Raw genomic sequence first — 10,968 nt, 5'->3', positions numbered from 1 at the left:
AAAAAAAAAAAAAAGCACAGCTATATACAGTGTGATGACCAAATCTCCACTCCAGGGTAAAGCATTTTCATAATCATCAGTTACATGGAAATAACCATGATCAGCTTTGGTAAAATATGTAAACAAACGTTTTAACGATCCTCAGAAACGCAAGTTGACAAAGCTTTTCGTCAGAGACGACATTCGGGACTCCTCGTCGTTTTCTTCGAAACCGATAGACGGAGGAATGGTATTCCGAATTGCATATTACCCATGATTCCGTGCACATCCCGCGAAAGTTTCATAACATTGACATGTGGGCAGAGTATACGTAGTAAACATTGAAATCTCTGTCGAAAGAATATTCGTTATAAACTGTTGTAAGTATAAACGCGTAAAAAATAACGATTGATTGGATATTAATCCACGAAATGGTATCAGATTATTTTGTGAATTATGTGCAAGTTTAAAATCCCTGCGTTATTACGAGTCTAGAAATTCCGCTTAAATTATAGGCCTAAGCCTAAAATGTAGTTATGGCTAGTTATTTTAGATCTGTTACTGTGCTTAGTTGGTACCGTGCCCAGGGAAATCGAAACGAAGCCAAGAGCCTGGTTGATTTTCCTGATTTTAAGGGACATTTGCTTGTTCCGTGATAACTTTACATTCACTTCATGCACAGGCGCCTGCATTCGATTAGTGACCTAATATTCACATTAATTTAAGATCGATGCATGCAGGTGCCAGTTAAAATTCACCAGTATATTGTTTGGCAGTAATGGAGTACAAAAGACTCCTGCCACTTAAGACTTATGCATGATAGTTTACTGAACAAAACTATTGTCATATTTGTTTTAATAATTATGCATGATTCAAGAATTAAATAATTATATCATTCCCTAGATTTCTAGGCGCAGATCTCAATAGAATACTAATCAGCTATAAGTGTACCATATATAATTATATTTCAACATGTACACCAGACTTTGAACATTTTTGATGGACAGATTGAATGATCAGCGATTGGAGACAGACTGCAACATGTATTCAGTGTATGATGGTTGGATATTTTTGATTATGAAAAAATCAATCTATGGTACATGTACATTGTATGATGACATAAATTGTACTGTGTACATGTACAGCACAAGAAAAATCCAGAAATGCATAGATAAGACAGTGTATTGAGTGATTGAATTCAAACTTGCATGATCGAAAATTAATGAATTTGAAGCATTTGTAGATACCTTGCTGCAGTTATTTCCCTTTGAATATTTTTTCAGTATTTTAGGTAAAAAGTTGCATGTAATGTGTTGGCATTTGATAATGACTGCTATATAGGTGGTATATCCTTGTCTTTTCCTTTACAGAACAAAAATAATGGCTTCCAAAAGGAGACTCCGGTCACAGAAGGAAAGGGTTGTTGATGGGAACGAAAACTTTGCCGACTTGCAGTCAGAGACATATGCTAAACGTCTTTCAAAACGGATGAAGAAATCACAGACCTCAACCAATCTTGATCAGAGAAAAAATGTCCTACAAGAAGCAACAAGTGATCCAGATCAAACAGAAAACACACTTTCCAACTCAAATAAAAAGAATAGTAGTGTTGATTGCGAAAACAGTCGGCTGTTTGAAAAAGGAAATGACATATTGTTTGATTTCAAACCTAGACGCCATGATCTAAAACTTTATACAGTTTTTACACCGATGGTATACCGGAGCAAGAACATTGTCCATTGTCTCCAACAGTATACCTGGGGAACCAGATGTACCCAGACATTAACACAGGTTTGTGTGTCTGTAAGAGTTAAGCTTCACTCGATATTATGATTCATGATATTGGTTATACCCCCATCACACTAGGTCACGTTCCCACTACGTCCAACCACGTCCTGGAAAAAATTGAAGAACGCAATGCGAACGCAGAAAGAACTTGTACAACGTAGTAAAGACTCAATAGAGACCGATAAGGACGTGTTATGGTCTTCATGGACCTGGAGGACGTGAACAAACTTTGAGCATGTTAAAAAAAAGCGTAGCGAGGACGTGGTCCAATCGGGACGTAGTAAGAACGTAACAGGGACGCAGTACCAGCGGTATTGACGTGGTAATGACGTAACCAAAACCCAATGAGAACTTCATTGACGCAGTGGAAGCGTAGCGCTGATGGAAAGGATTGTATTACGTTCTCATTGCGTTGTCAGTGCGTTCTTGCTACGTCAATGTAGTTCTTATTGCGACCTCTCTACGCTTGTACAATGACCAAGGTACGCCAATACCACGTTGTTGATGACCACGTTAGGTTTCCAGTACGTTCTTACGGTGCTCATTAAGTTTACGACACGTCTGTCACAGGTTACCACCACGTCAAAACCACGTCCAGAGGATCGGCTGTATAAATACTCATTTCAAGTTTAATTCATTATCACTTTCGTTCAAACTACAAAAGAAGATGGTTACAAGTTATCAAGAACTTCTTATGCATCTTGCTCTGATTCAAGGACAACAGGTTTTTATTGATGCACAGGCCGCACTTTTGATGCTGCGAAGAAGGCGAAGAAGGAATAAAAGACAACCTAGGCTTTTTTGGTACCACCACCACCACCTGTCTTGGACTGTCCGGATTTTCTCGGCGGCATATTGTGAATATTGCAGGGGAATGGAAAAAAGAAACAAGTCAAGTTGTATTTATAGGGAACGGGCAAACGCGTAGAAAGATCTTTTTGGACGTAGTAAGAGCGTATTAAGAACACACAGAGCGTGGTGCACGCGCGAACATGCGCGAGATAAGGTCTTAGTGGAAACGTGTAGGACGTAGTAAGAACCCAGCAAGGACGTAATGAGGGCGTAATATGAACGTGACAACTGCAAAATTCTCCATTTTTGCCACGACCCCGCTGCGTTTCTCGAAATTTTAAGGACGCAGTGCGGTCTTCGTGGTCTTTGTCTTAGTGTGATGGGGGCATTACATAATAGATAAACAATGAAAAAATTTAAGGTGTAACCTGTGGGCAAAAACAAGCGCCTTCTAACCTTCGCTAAGTTTCCTGTTGACCTGCTTCAACACCAGTACGCAAGTGTAAAATGTTAAACATTTTGATAGAAAATTGATGTCCAGTGTCCATCAATAGACCATCCTATCTAGGCTTGATAAGGAAATTTAACAACCTGTCTCAAAATCACCGGGCTGTTTGTAGAAATAGTCGCGACAATACATTAATCCCAGTAAACAAACTTTTAAGCTATCCTGTTTTTTGATACTGGACTAATTAAAGTTTTGAAATGTTAAAATGAATTATTAAACAATTCCTTCTTCCAGAGTTTGACTAGTCCAGTGGTCAGTCAGATTTCGGACATGCAGCTCTGTCGGACTGCCAGCCCGTTTGACCGGCGTGTTACGGCCATGGAGTGGCACCCTACCAAACCACATGTGGTAGCCATAGGATCAAAGGGAGGAGACATTATGTTGTGGGACACGCAACAATTTAACAATGAGAAATTTATTCAAGGGGTAAAAATTTATTGTTATACATTTAAATTTTATTGATATTGGAAAATCCACTGGCTTGTGCTAATCATTATTTGATTCAATTTCAGTATGTTGTAAATTGAAAATATTATAATATAATAATAATATTTTCTAAATTGTACCAATCAGCATTGAGCCATAGGCTTGTGCTAATTGTTGTATGATACAATTCTGTTATGTATGCTGCCAAAATTTATCAACCACAACTAGCACAAGTTTCTGGTTGGCAGGATCAAGCTTCACCTTCATTGCTTTTAATTTGGATACTTGAGGAGTATCTTCATCATTGAAAGATTAATGAGATTATAAGCTAATTCTTACATCGCAATATTGAAAAGATTTGTATGTTATGAATATGTAATTTATTGTCTATAAAAAATTTCAACACACAAATCTATTTCCTAAAGGATAGCAATAAAATAAAATATAGATTTTACCTGTTTTAAGAAAAGAATTTTATATCTGATTTAAATAATATTTTTATTTAACAAAGATTGGGCCTGGAGGAATCATCAATGCGTTGAAGTTTTGGCCATATGACAATGATAAGGTGCTCACCGCTGCAGTAGATGGTCGGGTCACGTTGCACGACTTCGAGGGCCGACAGTCGAGAGTGGTGACGGACACTTTGGATGCTCACAGGTAATTTTGTCTGAAAATACTTTTGATTTACAAATGTATAACTCCGTTAAGGCTGGACCCAGTGGCAACATTCACTGTGTGAAATAATATCGCGTATAACGTGTAAATGTAACAGAGCGCATGATTAATTAAATTTAAATCACTGTCTCCTCTAGGGATCCAAGACGGGACCTCTGGCTTAAACAGAAGATCTCTCTAGCGAGCTGTATATTGCTTTCACCAGGGTTACATAAAATTGATAATAACTGTAAAAGCATTTTGTTTGTTATGTGTGAAGCATTGAATGTATTTGTATTCCAGTTACGTTACTTTAACAAGGAGTTACCCCCCTTTAACTATTGTGTGTATAATTTAAATTTCAAAGATTGATATAAAAATTACATTTATTCCAAAATTGCGATCTTTCACTTTTCGAGAGAAATTTAAAAGGCTTTGGCTGTTATTTGGTGCAATTGACTTGCACCAGCTATATGTAGCAATAAATGTGTTGAAATGAAATGAAACATTCAAGAATTTAAATTTCAACTATGAGAGTTTGGGTTTTGATATATATATTTATTGCAGACTTGGTATAATTTTAAGGATGGAAAAACTTTTTTTTTTTATCTTTTTTTTTTTTTTTTTGTCGGACATAATATTTATGAACAAATTCAGTTATCAACAGTTTTTGTCTCTTGATAAACTTTGGTAACATTTCAATTTGTTATAAGGTTTAACGACTTGTGTACCGTACCTTTAGTTCAGGTATGGAATATATACTGTTGGTGATGATCCAGATGTAAGTAATATGTCCACTGTTGTTTACAGTTACTGGTACTGCAGTGTGGATGTACATAAAGACAGGAAGTTAGTGGTGGCCGGTGACAACATAGGCAACGTTCAAATGCTGTCTGATGAAGGGAAAAAGGTAACACATCACCAAAATTTGTCAGAACGAGGCTTTACAGTGTTCTGGACACTCAAAAATCTTATCCTGAAGGGGTTGCCTCAAACATTGGCAATGCAATTTTTAACCACAAGCAGGGTTATCTTTTGGTCTCTACAATTCTCTGTGATGTCTTCAACTTTCAACTTTCACTTTCTCATTAATGGCAGTGCTTTTCTGTGCTTAGGTCCAAGTTTTAGCTCTATTCCCAATTGCGTTTATGTTTCCCAATGAAGTGATCAGAATTCTCAAAATTCGTGATCTTAATTTTTTTTGCAAAGGACATACCATCCAGCAATTCTGAACCCTGGGTTTTACATCTTGCAACCAATTCTAGCCAACACTTAAGAAAGAAAAGTTTTAAAATGATTGTACCTACATAACAGGTGTTTGAGTTCCGACTGCACAAAAACAAGGTGACCGACATAGAATTGTCACCGCGGGAGGAATGGCTTCTGTGTACCTCCTCTACAGACCAAACTGTCATGTTCTGGGACATCCGTATGATGGCTAACAGGAAAAGTGTGCTCAACCTTCTCAAACATGACCGTCCTGTGAATTCTGGTTAGTATATTTCATCAAAATGAAAGGTTGAATGGGTTCGAAGTTTTAATGTCATAAGACATAAATTGAATAAAAGTTTTTATTTGCCTACGATGGATGTCTATAAAGCGGCACATAGTCGTTGCTTTTCTGGCAACTGTGGCACCAGTGTCAACAATGCTAAAGTTTTGTGTTAAGCTCTGTTTCTGACAAAGCTAGACCAACCAAACATCTGTCATAGATGTAGCATGGGTTGTAAATCCTACTGCATTAAAGCCTTTCATGGATTAAAGATGTTTAACTTTAAGATATGACCTTCAATTTCATTAGGATCAATACATCCTTGACTACCCATGTCAAATGATACTGACAAAGGGGGACAGGGGGACACATATAATTATACATGTATATAATTCTTATTATAATTTGATTTTTGTGAACTGAATGGTGGTGAAATTATCTGCCCCTACATAGAAATTTTTTGAAATGTGCCAACTGCCCCAACATGGAAAGCAGTATGAAGTAACAGTATTAAAACCCCAAAACAACAATGCTTAACTGTTATGATGGTAAAATGATTCATGGTCCCTCACAATGTATATTAATTATTATTTGTACTGAATATTTATGTTTGTCTAGCTCACTTCAGCAGAACTGATGGCTGTCGCTTGCTGACCACTGACCAACAAAACCAAGTACGAGTGTACCAAGCCCCTGACTGGAGGCTGGAGAGGACGATCCTTCATCCTCATCGATTCTTCCGACACTTAACCCCCATCAAGGTATAATATCTTAAAAACAAGGGCACTAAAACCAGGAGACCTACCCTGGTAGACTGTTTATATTTATTGTGGTCCAAACTGTGTGACAAGAGCTGTTATGTAAAATACGATAGGTACAGTGATTTTATTTTATTTTATCTCTAGTCTTGAGAAAGACTTTCAAAACATATTTAGATGCATCACGTTTTTTGTCTTAAATGGTACATTTGATAAAAAGGCAAACCAATTAGTCTGGATAAACAAACTGGCCCCTGTGAACTCCCACAATTAAGTTGAAGGGGGTTTTTAAGGCTTCTGATTGGTCAAAATTGAGATATTTTCGGAATGAGCTGAAAATTGGCATATAAGGGTTTTGAGAGATGATATTTAAAATGTTCTTATTTTCCAAAACTTTGAATGTCATTTTGTTGCAATGGTAACCAAAAGAAGACTTATGATTACACAGACCTTGGGTTTCCATGAAATCATAGCTATTTTACCCTCAATTGGTTGCCAACATGGTCACTAAACACAGGTTTATGTTTAATACTCATAAACCCAATATCAATATTCAACGATGGTCAAGTAATGAAACCTATGTTTTAATGAACATCATGCGTTTCCAGAACTGTTACGCTGAAAATACTTGTTGATTGTTTTTAAGAGGAACATAATAAAATAATTACATGTACTGACAAAATTTGAAGAAAACTGATCCAAGGACTGTGCGAGTCAAGGCCTGTCTATAGTGACCAGATAAAAAAACACTGCATACTGAATTTTAGCTTAAATGGGCAGTATCTCAATCCGAAAATATCTCAATTTCTACACATGTCATTAGGGACAATAAATGATGGGTAATGTATGTCAAAAATAAACAATCAAAACAACAAATATGTAAATAAACAGATGTCATTGTCAACAACATCACACAAATGCTGAAGACAGGTATATCATGACACTCCCATATAAGTTAAACATGTGGCAATTGTTAGCTAGATCTTGTTGAGTAGGCCAACTGCCTTCAAGCAGTCTTAAAATTTTGTTTACCAGGTAGGCTGCCATGAGTAGAGACCTGAGATTTGTTATGTTTTGATTAAAAACATTCTGTTGGTTGAAGGTCCAAACACTGTTAGATCAGTAATGAAGTAAACAAATTAAGAGTTAATGATGAAATTCACCCTGGCTATTTTTCCCTCAATCTTTATGAACATTTCTATGATTTTATCATTTTCGTAGTCAAGAGTAACTTAAGGTCTGCACTCTCAGTTGCTGATATACCTGTGACAGATATAGGTAAACTTGCTACTCCTCACAACTGCCCAATACAAAGAGGATATTGAATGGTTTCCCGTTTAATATAACATTTATTTCACGAGTATGACAGAATATCGAAATATATGTTTTATCTAACGGGAAACCATTCAATTATCTTTTTATTGCATTTCATATACATGTGTACTTAATAAAACCAAAATTAAAAACATCAAAAATTAATAGTTTCAAAAAGTGCGGGCATCAGTAACGTAATTCATGATCATGATGTCATCTCTTTGTGACATTACTCCACTGCAAAACTTATATTTTTACTGCAAAATCTTATATTTTCACTGCTCACCGCTGCAATGAAAATATAAGTTTTATTGATATGATAAATTTCCATATTTCACTGGCAAAAATGCAATAAAAGTCTTTACTGCAAATGATTGGTGGGGGATATTATTTGGCCAATGGTGTATGATTCTGGTTAACTTTAAAGAGTTTATTCCCTGCAGGCAACGTGGCACCCTCTCCAAGATCTCGCTGTGATAGGACGATACCCTGACCCCAATTTTCCTGGATACCACTCCGGAGAGCTGAGGACCATTGATGTGGTTGATGCTAACACGGGGAACACCGTGTGTAGTCTACACGACCCTAGTGCTCCGGGTATTGTCTCTGTAAGTATCAAATGTCACTGATATCAGCTTTGTAATAATCCTGGTGTTCTCTGTCAATCATTGATATTCTTAGGGCTATACCAGTTAAATATACATCCCATGGGAGGACTCCAGATGCTAAAAGATTCTGTGCATGATTTTTGCTGGAGAAAATGAAACTATAAGTAGATATGGTACCTTTTGGATTACAGTAATCACTTTCGATAGACCTGTTTGACTGACCTGGATTTTTCCATTGGGTAGATAATTCACTGGAATTGCCATTAATTAGGAGTAGTGCAGATTACTCAAAAATGTCATTGATGCAACTAATATAAAAGAATTTGAAATGTTGGAAAAGAGAAAATATTTCTGCTTTCTTGTAAATAATGGTATGTCAAATTTTGTTGATATCCTAATTTCACAATTGCTTCCATTACCACTGCTTGATTGTCAGATGGATGTAAAAGCCCTATGGGCCCTTTGTTTAATAAAGTTTTTACTTCATCAACTGCCTGCATGTTTTTATTTTATGTGGGTTTTTTTTTTAGGTGAATAAGTTCAGCAACGATGGAAACTTGTTGGTCTCAGGAATGGGTAAGGTTACTCTAAAATAATTAAGTCATATATCAATGATTTTAAGGTGCTGTGTAACAGCCACCCTAAGCGATCGTCGCTAAATTTCACTAGAACAAATTCATTTGTCCGAGATCTTGTTGATATAAGACAGCATACCAAGTTTCATCTATCTCGGTTAACATTTACTCAAGTTATCGGTTTCACATGTAAAAGTTAACACACGACGACGGAAAAGAGGCTATTGCAATAGGTCACCATGACCTATGTTCAGAAGCCTACCAAGTTTCAAAAAATGTAGGAGATCTCTGGCCAAAAAAATCAAACACTGAAATAAACAAAGGGCAATAACCTTTGCAAATACAATGGAATCAAAATTATTTTCTGGAAAGCACAACTACAATGTACATATCTGATAATAATTTATACAGAGTTTTATGGAGATCGGTCAATAAATGAAGGAGACCTCTGGACAAACGGAAGTTTACACTGGACGGACCGATGACTCCATACCATGGTAATCCTGTCATATTTGACAGGCATATAAAAATGATTGACGGAGGGTTGTAGGGGCACCTTACCATACTACCCGTCAACTGAATTAACACTTTTGAACTTTAATATTGGCAGGTGTAAACATTCTACTGTGGATGAAGAAGGAGGAAGTCGAAAAGACCCAGGAAGGATTGGTGACATCATTGAAAGGCCTAGGTCACCAGGGGTCAAATTCAACCAGGAGTAATTCGTCGAGGCAACCAAGAAACAAAAGTGATGAGAAAAAACTGAAGAAATTACAAGGATCGAAAACAGAGACAAAAAATACGAAGTTGAAATTGAAAAGCAAAAATAATAAATTGTAAGGTGTGTTAGGGGGATCTTTTAAAGTTATTACACCATAACTGTTTTGAAATATACGCTTAGTTCAGCAGTGCTGAGTATTTTACTGTTACGTTCTGTTTTGAAAGAACAATGGAACTAGGTTTAACATGAAAAATATTCTTAAATTCAGAATGACGAGAGGGACAAGTAGAGTTGCGTGTTAGGAAGTCTTGGAATGTGTTCAACAATCATAGGAAAGAGACTTTTTTATGTCCATAACATTTGTTAACCTCATTGTAAATCATGCATGTTTTAAGAAAATGCTTTATATAGATAAAGTAAAAGTTATTTACACATCTCTGTTTGAATTGATTATTTTTAGCCCACCATCATCAGATGGTGGGCTATTCAAATCGCCCTGCGTCCGTGGTCCGTCGGCCGTCCCTCCGTCCCTCCGTCCGTCCGTCCCTCCGTCCGTCCGTAAACAATTCTTGTTATCGCTAATCCTCAGAAAGTACTGAAGGGATCTTTCTCAAATTTCATATGTGGGTTCCCCTTGGTGCCTAGTTATGCATATTGCATTTTGAGACCAATCGGAAAACAACATGGCCGACAGGCAGCCATCTTGGATTTTGACAATTGAAGTTTGTTATCGCTATTTCTGAGAAAGTGCTGAAGAGATCTTTCTCAAATTTCATATGTAGATTCCCCTTGGTGCCTAGTTATGCATATTGCATTTTGAGACCAATCGGAAAACAACATGGCCGACAGGCAGCCATCTTGGATTTTGACAATTGAAGTTTGTTATCGCTATTTCTGAGAAAGTACTGAAGGGATCTTTCTCAAATTTCATATGTAGGCTTCCCTTGGTGCCTAGTTATGCATATTGCATTTAGAGACCAATCGGAAAACAACATGGCCGATAGGCAGCCATCTTGGATTTTGATAATTGAAGTTTGTTATCGCTATTTCTGAGAAAGTACTGAAGGGATCTTTCTCAAATTTCATATGTAGGCTCCCCTTGGTGCCTAGCTATGCATATTACATTTTGAGACCAATCGGAAAACAACATGGCCGACAGGCAGCCATCTTGGATTTTGATAATTGAAATTTGTTATCGCTATTTCTGAGAAAGTACTGAAGGGATCTTTCTCAAATTTCATATATAGATTCCCCTTGGTGCCTAGTTATACAAATTGCATTTTGAGACCAATCGGAAAACAACATGGCCGATAGGCAGCCATCTTGGATTTTGACAATTGAAGTTTGTTA

At 36.9% G+C, this 10,968-nt stretch overlaps 1 protein-coding gene across 1 annotated transcript; it reads left to right on the top strand.

The window, feature by feature from the left end:
* The first annotated feature begins 272 nt into the window (after window positions 1–272).
* LOC117345015 (DNA damage-binding protein 2-like) lies at window positions 273–10,052 on the top strand. Its single transcript, XM_033907938.1, has 10 exons — window positions 273–359; window positions 1,350–1,770; window positions 3,302–3,493; window positions 4,005–4,153; window positions 4,961–5,060; window positions 5,465–5,642; window positions 6,261–6,403; window positions 8,158–8,322; window positions 8,853–8,898; window positions 9,508–10,052. The coding sequence occupies exons 2-10, from the start codon at window positions 1,360–1,362 to the stop codon at window positions 9,735–9,737; spliced, it is 1,614 nt and encodes a 537-aa protein (XP_033763829.1). The 5' UTR covers window positions 273–359; window positions 1,350–1,359; the 3' UTR covers window positions 9,738–10,052.
* Window positions 10,053–10,968: the final 916 nt, after the last annotated feature.

Source organism: Pecten maximus, chromosome 16 (assembly GCF_902652985.1).
Source record: "Pecten maximus chromosome 16, xPecMax1.1, whole genome shotgun sequence".
Classification (NCBI taxonomy): domain Eukaryota; kingdom Metazoa; phylum Mollusca; class Bivalvia; order Pectinida; family Pectinidae; genus Pecten; species Pecten maximus.
Note: the sequence above shows the minus strand (reverse complement) of the source record. Positions and strands in the feature narration are given on the sequence as shown.

Bases quoted from the DNA above. Each gene is read 5' to 3' on its own strand.
- LOC117345015 (XM_033907938.1), top strand. From the start codon at position 1,360: ATGGCTTCCAAAAGGAGACTCCGGTCACAGAAGGAAAGGGTTGTTGAT. The intron at 3,494-4,004 runs GTAAAAATTTAT...TATTTAACAAAG, and splicing joins ATGAGAAATTTATTCAAGGG to ATTGGGCCTGGAGGAATCAT. The intron at 5,643-6,260 runs GTTAGTATATTT...ATGTTTGTCTAG, and splicing joins TGACCGTCCTGTGAATTCTG to CTCACTTCAGCAGAACTGAT.